The 15,001-nt window shown below is 50.1% G+C and overlaps 1 protein-coding gene across 5 annotated transcripts in view; it reads left to right on the forward strand.

The window, feature by feature from the left end:
• The window catches only part of LOC125955313 (elongation of very long chain fatty acids protein 6), a 30,201-nt gene that overhangs the window by 8,268 nt on the left and 6,932 nt on the right, over window positions 1–15,001 (forward strand). For all 5 annotated transcript variants that reach the window (XM_049686427.1, XM_049686430.1, XM_049686426.1 and 2 more), the window contains exon 3: window positions 12,424–12,561. In XM_049686427.1, the coding sequence (XP_049542384.1) occupies window positions 12,424–12,561 (138 nt within the window). The remainder of the gene's footprint in view (window positions 1–12,423; window positions 12,562–15,001) is intronic.

The following is a 15,001-nucleotide window of genomic DNA, read 5'->3' on the forward strand; positions in this document are numbered from 1 at the left end:
CGAAGCAAATGCAATCGCGCCTGAAAGCTTGCGACATGCTCCCTTTGAAGCTCTTATGAAAGCGAGGACATGAAAGTCCACTTGAAATATTTTTTTTTTAACTTGAACTCCTCCAGCAGCAGATTAACTGATTTCGTATCTAATGGAGCGTGCCTGGAGTAGCTGGAGAATTTTCATCGATTTGTGCCCTTCTAAGCGATCTCCTCCCTTTCATGTTATTTTTTTTGTGTGGAACTCAGATTGTATGTTCGCGCTTGAAAATGTAGTACACGCTGGCGACAGTTAGCCGGCCGCCAGCCCCAAACACCACTGCCGGGTGGTTTGTATGTGGTGTGGAAAGACAGCGGTAAATAAGGTGGGGGGGACGAGGTGGAAAAAGCTGTTGATTTGGCCATTTGCATTGGCCGTCCCGTCTCCACCCCACGAAGCGGAAACCCTTGAGTCAGCGCGACGTTACGCGGAAGCATTGATCGCGTGACTTGAGGCCGTTCTTCCACCAAAAACGCTCTCCACGCCATAGTTTACCACGAGTTTATCGATTTGTGAACGAGTGGTGAGAAGAAGAAGAGGGGGGGGGGGGGGGGAGCGGGATTAGCAATCAGTGGCAGTTCACTCCGGAGCCGAAGTTAAAGTTAAAAATATCCTTCAACAATGCAAAGTTTACATGCTCAGTGGTTTTGTGTACGTTATGCTGTTGTTAGAACACTTCAGCACCCTGGGGGGGCAACGAAAGCGACACGAAATCGATGATAGATATACATTGGCATAATAATCTTTCCTCCTGCCGGTGAGGTGGTGATTGTCAAAGCATACCGAGTACGCGGACAATCGTGTCACGTGTGTTATTTAGTTTTTATGCCCACTCCTTTTCCGGGGCTGCTCAGGGTCCACGAATTTCCCCTTTGCAACTAAACCATTAGCGGTGGCGATGATCGCCCCAGCCGATGGTTGGTGGAGTGATGGGTTCTAATGGGGCATATGGGGAGGGCGAGGGCCTTCCGGACTGCGTGTGTGCCTGCAACTCTGTGGATACCATTGCTGCACCGTTGTGTGGTGCGTTGGTAAAGGTCAAGATAATATGATTCGTCGTCGGTCGGTCGGTCGGTTGCAACGAATCCAATCTCTGCTAGTGCACAACATGCAGCTCCGGTGAGGTGCGCTGCTCTACGATGTACGCTTTCAAGTATGCGCACAAATATTGACCAGGAGGAAGGACAAGCAACGGGCAGAAGCGTGGCTCTTATCGTGCTGTGCTATCGCCAGGAATTCAACTTCAGTGCGCGCTCATTTGCGCTCATGTTTAACTCATGCTGTTGTTGTTGGTGGCAGTAAATGATTTACATCGAACGTCCTTCAGGGGCACACCTTATCATAGGCTGCTAGGGCCCGTGTATTGAAGGTTTTTTTTTTAAATTTTTTTTTTAAATCTCTCAAAACTGATGATCTAGTTGGTTGGGTATTGTACCGCTGGAATCACGTTTTCTTCGAAAAAAAAAAAACAGAACTGGGGAACCCTGGCATTCTTTTGGAGAATATTGACCCCCGCGCCCAAAAGGAAACATCACGATATCGTGCACCCTTTTCGCCCTACAGGTGGTCCGCAGCGCACCGAAGCCCGGGGCCCCAGGGACAGGTTCATTAGAAATTCAAAACCCAAAGGTAGATTTAACGATTTTACAACGAGCCACGCGGTCGCCTAGCAACGGGATTGGTATTGGTTGTTGTAATCGGAGAATACTCCTTCGAGGTCTAGACGATTTTTGGGTCGGGGGACCGAATCCGTTTTCGAAAACGTTCTAATTGTTGCTAATTCACGAACACAATCAACGTGTGTGTGTGTGTGTGTTTGCGCGGGCGCGCGCGCATGCAGCTGCTCGGTGCTGTCAAGAGTGTGTGACATTTCGGGCGGTTTTTAGGTCCGGTTGATCATCGAACCACCCCGAACCGAAAGAGGAACTGATGACGTCAAGGTGAACTCTATCGTACAGTGAAGGAACTGGTTTGGGACTGGCCTCCTCTGGTCTGGGCACTCCTGTATTGTTTTGCAGGGTGATCCGGTTGTGTGTAGTAGCTTTCACTGCCGGGCACATCATTCGAGAAGATGTCCTCTTCATTCACAAGGTTGCATACTCAACGATTTTCGATTCGATTCCATTCGAAATCAGATTCACGCTCGATAGAAGCAATGTTGCTGCGGGGTTTCGTGGAATCAAAAAAAAAAAAAACGGCGAACAAACCAATCCATCACGCTATGCTACGTAAACCAACGCCGTTTCAACGCCAAATGCATGCGTGATGAATTCATTGGCGAACGACGAACGACAGGCAGGCAGTCGATTCGTAGTCTCATGCGAAAGAGTCTCACAACAACAAATCCATTCCAAAAACACTATCTACCTTTCCTTCTCGCGGTGTAGGCATAGCATTGTCTGTGGCCCTGCGAACGAAGCATAGTGTTCCACCATTGATTCCACCAACGGGCGGAAAGTAGTGTGGTCGTCCTCTAGGTATCGAGGGCACAAACAACAACCGCGCGCGCCTATCCTCGCCTCGAGTGTCATAACATGCCGGGGATTCGCGTTGGCGCGATGGTGTAGTCGTAAAAAAATAGTTAATTATTACACATCGCTAGGTTTCGGATTGTGTGCGCGGAGCCTCGAAGGCGAGATACGTTCAGGGGCATAAGACACGGACAGGCGATCGGCCGGGGAGGGGGGGCTAGCTTCTATCATAAAATGACATAAGGCCAATCGGACGATAAAGTTGAGGGATCATAGGGCCCAGGGCATTTGAAGATGGATTTGGAGAGGGTAAAAGGATTTCTATTGTTTCTTGGGTTGCTTGGGTGTTTTTTTGTTGTTTAGGTTTTCGGCACCGTGAACCAACAAGATCCATCATCGTTGATGTCCTTTTCGTCCGGTACAGTATGTCTGTCCTGCGGGCGTGTGTGAGTGTATTTGTGTTTGTCGCGTCATACTAAGCTACTCACCTAACTTCCCTCCCCTTAATATTGATCGGAGTTTGTTTTGCGCCAAAAACAATATGCTCCACTGCTGCTACTGCTACTGCTACTGCCTGTGCTGGTCGCTTTTTTGTTTGGTGCGATTGATCAATCGGTCTTTATGCTGAAATGGAAAACGCGGCTTACGTTACCCGCTAGCGGCAGGCGGGGATTAGTGGCCAGAAATTTCAAAAGAAAAAAAAAAACAAGCGCCGACGGAGAAGCTGTAGAGCCGTCGCCGAGCAAGCTTTATATTTGCTTCATTTGGCGCGTTTTGCCACGTTCTTTGCACATCCACCATGCGGTAAGAGCTTTCCCGTTGTTAGTTTGCCCAACAGCAGCAGCAGAAGCGGCAGCATATAACGATCCATCAAAAAGGCAGGCTTCCCGCTCAATTGATCACCTTCATGCATGTGTCCTCCTGCACCACGCCATGTGCTGGTGATGATGCCATGGATGGATATCGGATGGATTTTTTTCAGTCTCTCTCCCAATCGGCTTAATATCCATCTCTCTTCGTAGCTTTATTTACTTGGCTTTGGGTGCCAGCAGAGGACCGCCCCGTTAGTCTGCGTTCCGTTGTTTGATCCTCGCCGGTAGCGGGTGCCGGGTGTGGGGAGGGGTTTAGGTCATCAAATGGCACCAGGGGGTTTTGTTTCATTTTAATGATCAGGCAAAACGGTTCCATTTGGCGAACGGTTTTGCGTCATTTGATAAATAAGTGCGACGAGGCAAGGCCCCGGCCGCATCACGCACGCATCACCACCAACGCCAACGCCCATCGATTTATGAGTTGTTTATGCTCCCGGAGGATGGTCCAGAGCGGGGGGGGGGGGGGGGGGGGGGGGGGGCGACTATTCGGAAGGGTCGTTAGGTCGAACGTCATCGACGTTCCGAGGATCGCGGACGTAGTTCGCGCGTCGTACCATTTGTATCGCTTGAAAAAAACAATGGCACACTTGAATCGAGGCATAAAATAGGGGACAATCTATAGTACTCGGTGTCAGTTATGACTTCGTTTGTCGTTTCTATGCAAACTGTTGGTAAAACAGATCTTTGTGAATGTCTTTGTTTTTTTGACGTTTAATTGCTACTTTTTCGCAGCATTTCAGTTTGTAAGCAGAACTTAATTACATATGAGGCATTAAAACTGAAGTGCCTTCGAAGAGTTCCTTATCCTTCCTGATCGTCCTCGAAGTCTCTGGTGTACCCATTTCAGAGTCAATGTCGATACCTTCACTGCACTTTAATCTGGACCTACTCCTACGCTCTCTCGTCCTTCTGGTGTCATAAATTCGACATCATCTGGAATGCAACCAGCCCAAATTTGGCTTCCTGTGTTTCGATGTTGTAGTCGATTTGCGTGCCACCCGAAGACGCGCATTCCCACGACGTGCGATGCGTCCGCGTAATGTCGAAGTCAAGGACGTACCGATGGACGCGTCAAACCCTCAAAAGTACCACCTCCCACTGGAGCAGCCAAGCCAAGCCGTCAGCGGAGTCACGGGGACAAGGTTTCACGCGTCGTAATGCATGTACGGCCAATGGTTTTGACACCGTTACGCCGCTTGGTTTGTCAAACAGAAAGTTTTCCAATTTTCGATTACATTCACTCTTTGTTGGCGGCGAGCCCCGGTTTTCGGAAGATACGAAAGGGGAGAGGGAGGGAGGAGTAGGCGAAGAAGACAAGGGATCCATTCGATCGCCGTACGATTGCCGGTCCATGTGCGCGTACGTGTGTGGCGACGACGGCGGTGGTGGTGGCCTGAAAAGTTGGCGCTGTATTACAGCGTAACGCATAACGTAAGGTAACAGCACTGCTACACCATTCACATCACAGTAAGCGGCGAAGAGTGTATACTCGCGAAATGGTAATGGTTCATGCCGAATCGCGAAGTAGTATTTTCGAGTGTCCATCTCGTGGCCTTGGATTACGCTACTCATGGGACCGGGAGGGGGAAAGGAGTGGGTTGCGGATGTAATGATGCTCCACACACAAACACCACACTACTTTTTGCTCAAAACTTGTGGGCTTCGTGAGCGTTCGACGCGCATGGTGGTGGTGGACTGCTGCTGGGATGATGGTTACTTGCCTGAAATGCGCAAAAGCGCGTTACCCAACACCACCACCCAACGGACACACTGTGATGATGGTGGTCCAGCTGTGTGGAGAGTGGCGAATCTTATAAATAAACAAAATGATCCCACTTTTCAGAGGCGAAGGAAAGGACAGGCGAACTCTGAGAAAGATGATTTTTATTTATTTTTTTCCATTTTTGTTCCCATCTCGTAGTCTACGCTCCAGTCTACCAAGATGTTGCTTGCCATGTTTTGTGTGCGTGTGTGTGTGTGTGCTGTCGCTCAAAAGACAACTTTCACTTGCCTCAAGCTTTTCGGAGCAGTCACCACCACCACCACCCCAACCGTCACCACCAATGTGGCCAAAATGTAGATCATCGACCGCGCGAACAGGTCGAACTTTGCCGAAGCGACCATTAGGTAATCGAATCTCTTCGAGCTTCGCAGTAACGGCGGGGCGGGCGTGTGCGGTGCGGTGCGGTGCGAGGGAGGCTCGCAAATTGCTGCCGATGGAAATTAGAAAACTTTTGAAGGGGCCACCAGGCATACATCGGGATAGCATTTCGTCGTTTGCGTATTCGTGCGCTCGTGCTTAGCCAGCCGCCGCATGCTATTATCTAACCTCTACTACTGCCCGAAGGGAGGGGGAAAGGGGGAGAACCGCGCGTCCATTATGCGATGGATGGAAGAATGCCTGGGGGCGGAGTTGAGGCCTGGTTTGGTTTGGAATACTACAAAATGCCAAACACAAATCGATTGTCGGCACCCCAAATCGCAGCGGAAATATGGAACTAAGCGTTTTAATAAAGCGTTATCGTTTGACACAGCAGGCAGATCACCGGATAATCGGGTCGGGTATCTGCCGCGTTGTGGTGGTGGTGATCACGATGACAATCCTGGGAGTGGAAGCACCCCTCCCGGAGCGAAATATGTTGCTGAGCGCAGCAGTTATGCGTATGACATAACAGGCAAATGTCACACATTTTTTCTTCTTTTTATCAGTCGATCGAATCGGAGACGATGACGACGACGACGACGACGATGATCTGTTTGTTTACCGTGTGCTCCTTTCCCTATTTCACTCTTTCTCTGGTTCGTTTGCTGAAATCGTTTCGTTTGTTTATGCCGCCATGTTGGACGTGGCACACTTCCTTCGGCGGTACCTGCGATGCGTCCTGTGTCTACTACGATGAAAGCTGGCATTCCTGTTTACGATCGGTCAACTCAATCGGGCATAAACAGGCAATGCCTTCGCCTGCTGCTGCTGCTGCTGCGATGCTGCGATGCTGCGACCTCTCGTCCTGTATACGTCGCCGCAAGGAGAGGGAAACCTATATGTTATCGATGCACCCACTTTTCTAAGGCAAAGCATATACCGCTTCGCCATACTGACGCAACCAGCGCATACGGTGCGGGGGTCCCTTCCAGTGTAAGCGGATACAACCACAAGCGCACACAGCCGCGGCAGTATACCGGGCAATCGCAGCAGCGGTGCAAAAGTAGGGAGTGAACGAGTTGGTGTGGCGCACGATGCTTTCGACTTCTTCGCGGCGACCACGATCGGTGTCAAACATTTCGTAACACACCAACAGCGCGCGCAACCGTCGCCACCACTGTGGTGCGTCTGTTGGTCCATCGCCTTCGTCCCTCTGATGCTCCCTCTGGTGGCGGAGCAATTCGAAAATTGTTGCAAATTGGCGCGCGCGCGCTCGCGCTGAACACTGCAACTCTGACTCTGATCGCGCAGGTCAATAGGCAATGCTGCAACAAAGTGAACTCAAATTGTATGCTTGCGCACTGCACCGGTTCTAGAAAAGCTCCGCAACCCGAGCGGTGCGTGTGCGTACGAGTGAAATGGCCAGTCGTGGTGTCGTAAGAACGTTAGTTCTCACAACCTGATCCTCGAATCTGGACTAGAGTTAAGCAATGGCTAGGATTCCCATGCGCGCGTTAACCACAGAGCCGTGCGCAGTGCTTATGAAACTCTCACTTTCCATTACTGTTCACTAGATAAGCCAACGCGTATCCTTCTCGGCCGATATCTGCGTTATCTGTACGTCAATAAACCATTACCACCGCATAACGGGCCTTACGAGGTGCGTTATTGACGTTATTATTGGCCCTAGTAGTCGACTGCTACTAGGATCACGGTTAGCTGCGTCGCGATATATCCACGACGAAACTATTACGCGAGTATGACCGGGGCACCTGTTGGCATCTGCCTGTTGCCTCTGGGGGCAGAGCAGAGGTATACGATATGAAATGCGAAGCGAAATGATGTGATAACGATTAAGGGGAGCGCTCATACTACCAGAGCTTTATTGGTGGGGGGCCACTAATCGATGGCTAGTGGGACGCGACGTTGTATCGTCTTTCCGTGTGTCTCGTGCTGATAATGCGCATCGTTAACGAAAGACTGAAGGGGAATGGGCCTTTTTTCTTGATGAGGTTATTCCACGGTCGAAGCCCACGACGAGACGGCTACGATCGCATTACGCACCGAACACCCAATGCTTAACGATGTCGTTGTTGCTTTTCGCTCAAACCTCCTCGCTTCGTCTGCCACTTGCGTTATCTAAGAGGTTGATCTTTCGCTGGAGGGAAAGACAATCGGAATCCACTGTCTCTGCGTGTGTGTGTGTGTGTGTGTTTGTGGCGTCGTTCGCTATTTGTCGAAGGTGCATCTGTGGTCGACCAAACCTTGATCAGCGTGTAATGCGTTGGTAATCAATTAGTCAGCGTTTTGGCTTCGGTTTTCGATCCAATACGATCCTGCCTCCCCCGGCCACGCTTACCCCTTCGAACCAGCAAAAAATGCTGACCCGGATTGTCACCATGGCACGAGATCAAATGTCAATCGAATGAAAAGTGGAACAAATGGGGCGCATCCGCACCACCATTATCCGATCGTTACACTGTCCCCGTCAGGTTAGCGATCGCTAATTAATCGATTCCATTTTGATGCCTGTGTGTGTGTGTGAGTGTTGAGGATGTGGGTGTTGCGGGTAAGGGGAAGGCCACTTGAGGTGGTTGAAAATTTGTAATCATCCATATTAATTACAAAATGGTCGGTGGTACCTCTTCGCATTAGCATGCAAAATGTTAATGGCGTCGTCTGTCGTGCTGCCAGCGATTCCATTGCCCTCAGCCGTCGTGTCATCGTCGATCAATCACACCGAACTAGTGCTAGTAGCGAGGAGTTTTGTGTTGCTTGCATGAGTTGCCAAATTCTGGTCTAGCCTCCTCCGGGGTAGGAGAAGGCGTCTAGTTCCAGTGGCCATTAGGTTAGAACTAAAGTACTGGTGCCGGTGATGGCGCCAAACTGAGCGAACGACAGTTTGCATGTAAAAGCGTTACGGCTTCTTGACCCCTTCAACTTCTGTCGCGTCCGTCAGGTGAATGAACTACGAAGGGGGTAAAGTAGAGCACGGACAGAGGTGTGTGTGTTCATGTAATTGGATTCGTGTGAGCCAGTGCCAGAGAAAAGGAAGTGTGCCTGTCCCTGGCGGATTTGTCCTTTGCCCGACTTTTTAATGCTATTTTTCTGTTTGACACTGGTCACGGTCTACCCCTTCCCACTGGGTGGGAGTGGGTTTTGGATGTTGCGCTAATGGCAAAGGTATATACCATGAGAGATTGCAACCTTCGTCGCACTTAGATTTTTTTCCAGAAACATTAACACGAAAATTTGCGCACTTTTATTTTTTTAATAACTCGTGCATTAGTGCGATTATTAAAATTCGACTTGCCCGTCCTTATATATGCTAAAAACAAAACTAACAAGAAATTAACAGGAAATACATTTACGGAGCGTTCTAACAGCGATAACACTGCTCAGTGCTAAAAGCGTCCGCCATTACGAGTTATCACCCGCTCTACCGTGTTTTTAGTTACTTAGTTTCCAAAACTCATTAAGACGGTCCGAGAGAAGAAGAAAGCGGAAAAAATGCAATCAGTGCGTGCGACCTTCTGGCACTTTACAAAATTTAATTAAAACAATTTTTCTCCGTCCGTCTTGACTTGTTTGTCCACCGGAGAAGGGTATTTTGTGAGGCATACCAACGTCACGCCAAGTAAAGTCGAGTTTCGCTCAAATCGAAGGATCCAACTCTAGGCTCGGTTATACAATCCGCCTTACGGCGGGGTGCGGTGCTTCTGAATCCTCCGTACATTGCGATTCATCGCCGTGAATGCCAGGAAAATAGGTGAAGTCGTCTAATCGGCTCCTCCCTGTGGCGGGTGGCGCAGGTGATTGTCTGGGAATGTTCGTCATTCTAGGGCCCGGCAGTCTAGGGCAAAAAAAAAAAAAAAAAAAGAACCGGTAAACCCGGTGTTCCGGTGACAAGTCGTTCGGCGAAAATCGTTTGCTCTCGCCAAAAGGACTGAAAGTTGAGAAGGAGAGTAAATTGAAAAGAGAGTGTCTATGTGTGTGTGAGAGAAAGAGAGTTTGGTGAAGGGCGAAACTGGAATTTCGGCGTGAAGCATGTGGGATTCGAGCTTCGAAACTTCAAACCCGGCGGCGAAGACACACATGGCCGCCGCCATGCCGGGTTGCGCGCGCATTTTTCCATTTCTATCGATTCGGCCCCCGACCGACCGGGACCACGGAGACAAGCCTTAAACCTTCCTGCAAATATTTCTTCTTTTTCCCCGACCATGAGAGCGGTAGGGATCTTCTCTTTATGGCTGTCGATGCTCGCGGAAAGCAACCGCGAACAGCGTTCTCTATAGCGCTCTTTGGGGGAGGTTCTTTCTATTGTTTCACTTTTGGTTTGGGGGGATGGGTGCTTTGGGTTAAAAGGAGGCTGGTAACCATACCCACATAAATGAAATTTTCAATCCGTCACTCACACAGGCGAGCCCAGTCGAAGGCCCGCCGGAACGCGTGGATGATCCGAGTAGTTTGACTGGTGGTCCGTGCGTGTGGCGGCGACGATTCCCAACCGTTGACCGATATCCGGTTTTGTTGTTGTTGTTATTTTCCCGTTTGTTGGATCATTGGAAGTATGTCGTTTTTACATAACGGCCTTCTTCGCTCACCTTCCCTCCCCCCGGTGATATGAATGTCGCGCGTCGCGTCACACAAGACGTGGCTTTCTCTTTCACGCCTCAGCCTCGATCCGTCGGCGGAACCTTTGCTGGGCTGCGGCTAGAGCTTGGCAGGGTTCCAAAGAGCTTCGGTTCCGAGTCCGCGTTGAATGGTTGTCGCTCGCTGGTGCGCTCCATGGAATCCGGGAAAGAGAGCTCTCATTTAACCTTCACTTTTGGGACAAAATGTAGCGGTTTCCGCCTCACGATAACATCCAACTCACCTCGCCCGTCACCTCGCATTTGGTTCCCCTTCGAAGGTCACGGATCGATTCAATCAACACTCCCCGGGCTAGGCGGTCTTCGCTATGTCTTGCTGAATGCGGAGGATTCGAAGGCGAAGAAAGTTCCGATGCAAGGGCTACTTCGTCGTCGTGGTCGTCGTCGTCGTCGCTGAGTGCTGCGTTTGCGTTTACACAGCCCGGCTTCAGAAGTAACCGGTTATGCTTTGAATTGCCTTCACGGAATGGCCAGGGCCTATATTTTCATTTGGGTCGTTGGAAATGAAACAAACTTCAGCATATTTTTGAAAAGAAAATGATTCAATTTTGAAATTGTGATGGGTCGCTTCAACACACCCTAGACCGCACCAAGACCGCAGCGCGGCGGTTTTATGATGTTACACGCAGAAGGGGAGCTACTGAGGAAGCGTGAATCCTCTAGTACCAGGAGCGATTTCCTTGCGATACTGTCGGTATAGGTCTTAATCTGGCCACTCGAATAAGACCGACCGACCGACCGTAGCCCGGGGGGAGCGGGTGGAGGTTAAGGAGTAGTTAAACATTTATGAGCTCTTTCTTGTCGACGCGCGGGCCTTATGCGACGTCGTCTTCGTCGGCAGTTACGGGACGGTTCGTGGCTGTGAGCCATTAACTACAGACGCGTGCGGTACAGGCAAAGCGAAGGAAAGTGTACTATTGAAGCGGGAGAGCCTCTCAAGCTCAAGGTCAAGCTTTCTTTTTTGTGCGCGATATAGCGCCACGTCGCTCGCGACAGGGCGATATGTGGGTGATGCTTTGCTTCTTTCCGTTACCCTTGAGTTAGCGGGGTTGGTAGAAGGCTACTGGTCCAGAATGGCGGTGCATGATGGTGGTGTGGTTGTAGCACTCTACTAGCTGCTACTGCCGGTTGGTACAAGGTACCGCTGAGATTGTCTGGATCGAGAACTTCGTTCTTTCGTCTGCTGCTGAAGAACTTTTCCGTGGGCGTTCTCTAGAACTAGACTACCGGGGCTACTAGTAGGTTTATGAATGGAAGAGAAAAGGAGAGTGAGAGAGATCCTCTCCGAACGAGCAGTGTATGAATGAATCCTCCTACTCCTACCATAGACACACACTGTTCAGAAGAAGAGCGTCTCCCTGTTCGCGAAACGGCAGTTACCATGTGAGCGTCCGGACCCAAACTCGTTGACCTTGACGATAGATGATAGCGTGATGCGTGCATGCATTGTCCCGTGCCACCGAGCTGCTGGTTCGTTCTTATCCGTCGCGTTCGCTTTTGCGGAAATCACTTTCCCCTCTGTCAATACCGACGGCGACACCCCAGACGGCGGTACGCGACGACATACCTGCAGGGCGGCCCGGGTGGACAAAATGATGATGCACACACACGCCCAGACGGTGTGATACCATCCACGAGGCCTTATCGATTGATTGTTTGTTTGCGCGTGGAGTTGGCGGTCGCACACTTTCCACTTTCTTATCGCACCATGCGCTGCGGCAAACCAACCAACCAACAACAAAAAAAAAATAGCCAAAAATCCGCTTCGGAACAATAAATCACCAATCGCGGCCAGTGAACCGGTTCACGGACGACGATTCCATGGGATAATAGCCGCGATGGGCCGACATATCGCGAAACGGGTGATTACAACAGACCCAGCTTTCGTTCCCAAAAAGTTCGATTCAGGTGCGCGTGCAGGCGTCGTTGGCGTGCTCGACGGGTGATAACAGGCGGCCAATTGAACACGGCAACCGGTTAACACCTGTCACCTGTCATCAGACACGAGGGCTAAAGTCGGCTTGTCTGGACCGCCGCCTCCTCCCTTCGATTTCCTTCCACGTCTGAAGGTCTAGGTCTGTCTCTAGGGGGGGAGGAGGTTGCGTATCATCTGATAAGGGTCTAGACCTAGACGACAGCTCCTCGCTTCACTCGTAGGAAGGGAAAGTGATCGTGATCGATCAGCACGATGTGAACTGCGACCCAATGACTCATTCATCTAACGCTTCTCACTTTCTTCTCTTTTCTCTCAACAGATTCGAGCTGCGGGGACTGCTAGCGATATGGAACACACTACTAGCGATGTTCAGCATAATGGGTGCCTTCCGGACAGCCCCCGAACTGGTGCACGTTCTCCGGCACTACGGTCTCTTCCATTCCGTCTGCGTTCCAAGGTAAGTCGCGCAAAGAAAGTGCGGAACTAGTCGCGTCACCGAAGCCTGATACTGATACGGGGCTCCAAGCCACTTGTGGCGTAACATTCGTGACCTTCACGCTCGTCGCCAATCGCATCCTTGCCGGATGATTGTCCAGTGTCTGAGAGAGAGAGAGAGAGAGAGAGAGATAGATAACGCTCGTGTGCGGATCAGCATTGTTCAGTGATTAGCCACCGTGAGGCTCGATTTCCGCGGGAGGGACGTCTTCAAGATGTCCGGTTCTTCCCGGTTTTATTCCAGATCGTTCCAAGCCAACGTCTCTTTGAACCGGATTTTGGACATTCGTGATCAGTACAGGACACAGGCCACAGATGACCTTCTTGTGGGGAATTTGTCCGCCTATAGACATGCCTTCTATCTGTCGCTATGATCCAGTGGGCAGCACCACCGATCACCAAGCGGGTTCGTAATTACGGTGATCGACGCGATCGGACAGTTTTTTTTAATGATGCTTCATTAAAACACTAAACAGTGCAATATGGATACTGATAGTTCGTTCCGTAATCATTGTTATGGAATGACAATCAATCTGTTGCTTTGGCTGGGTAGTACTGGCGCGGCACAACGTTTACCGCACCCCGATGGCTGTGGGCGTTAGTTTGTTGATTAATTAATTGCCAGCTAATGGCTAGTGCACTAGTCGGTGGCGTTCCGCTGACCGGTGACGCACTGCTGACGACAGACAGAAGCTGGTAGAAACACGCGCATATAACGCGGAATTGTGTGACGTCTGGTAATGGGCACTTAAATCCTGATCTCTAATTGTGTCTCTCTTGATACTATTTCATGTTTTGTGAACCAAATCGTAATCGTTCGACACTGATTACAGTGCCGTGCACATATACCGTGCGCAAACGTAGCCTAAACATTCGAAGCGAAATTGCCAAATGTCGGTCATAAGGTGATGCCCCAGTGCACCGGACTCCGGCTGACTAATGATAAGCCGCCATTTCACCAGGAAACTCGGAACTGGTTGTGAAGCAGGAATCATGATTGGAGTAATGTGTGTGTGTGCGTCTGGTCGCCCACAGTGATACTCATGAGAGTGACACTAATAATGAATCGAGGACGAGAGCGAAGTCCCAGATTTGATAATAACCTCTTATGTGATTCGTGTGTTATATCACGCGGATACACGAACAACGCCGATGCGGCCGACCCGCTGTGGAACTGCATAATGATCTCCAAAGCGCGATCGACATGATGTAACTGATCCTCCGTGAATGATGACCACCACCGCGCATAAGCAAGGCGCTGATCGTCTGTTTTCGACGACGATGGATTCCGTTGGATCCAGCTCCTGGCTGATGTGAACTTGAGTGACCTCGAATTACTTTGTGACCGCCTTGTTGTGCCTCGGTCCAGCGACATCGGTCCAGTGCGTTGTGTGTTGTGCAATGTTTCGAGCGTTTTCGGGAGATGGTTGCAGTCCAAAAACCATCCCAAAAACAAAACTACTGGCGCAGTTCGTGCTGATCTTCTTCAACAGAGGCGATTGCTAGAGCTTGCATCATTTGCAGTTGGCCGTTTCTCGGTTCGCTGCCTGTACGTCCTCATTTCGCCTGCGGTGTGTAGTGTAAAGGAAGCGTCTAGAAGACCAAAGCGAATTTATGCGTCAGCTAAAGCGGTGCACGTGCGTCTGGTCGTGAATTGTGTTTTGTTGAATAAGCTGACGGTGTAATGTTTAGCATGCAATTCAATACGAAGCTTCACATGATGGGGATTAGATGATTAACTAATAAATGCTGTAATCATAATCAACATCATAATCATCATTGTTCATGTGATTAAACAACCAAAGTCAACGGACTCATTGTTCTGAGTTGTTAAATCAGATTTATAGATGACCTATCTCGCATTCCGGGGAGGGGTTGGTCGCGATTGTGCGGAGCATTGAACCGTGTGTACTTAACTCTAACGGAAGCACTTGACATGTTTGCCACTGCCACTTGACATGGTGCACCTGACGGTGAGGTTAACTGAATTTCCGATCTCGCGAAACTCGTGGTTACTGCCTACCCTCGCAGGAAGGTCCCTTCTTTTGTCTATTCCAATATTGGTTCCGTATTTAACCCCCCGGCTGGTTGATGGTGACCCACCGCTTTGGCAGTACCGTTGTTGTCTCGTTAATTACTGCGCTTCATTAGAAGTAGCACGAGATGGCGCGTGCTGCGTACCAGTGACTGATCAGAATTCCTTCTAGAAATAGGTCGACAACGCAAAAGCTCCCGCGACAACGGAAGCATGCCGCTCATACGAGGCTGATGCTGATGGCGCTTTGATGACTGCCGGGGCCGGGTGGTGTGCTCGCGATTCACTCGATGCTGTAACCTGTTTTCCGCCCCAAAGAGGAAAGAGAGATAGAAACACACAAACACAGACAGTGGCACGCATGAAG

The sequence above is a fragment of the Anopheles darlingi genome, chromosome 3, assembly GCF_943734745.1.
Source record: "Anopheles darlingi chromosome 3, idAnoDarlMG_H_01, whole genome shotgun sequence".
In the NCBI taxonomy this organism is placed as follows: Eukaryota; Metazoa; Arthropoda; class Insecta; order Diptera; family Culicidae; genus Anopheles; species Anopheles darlingi.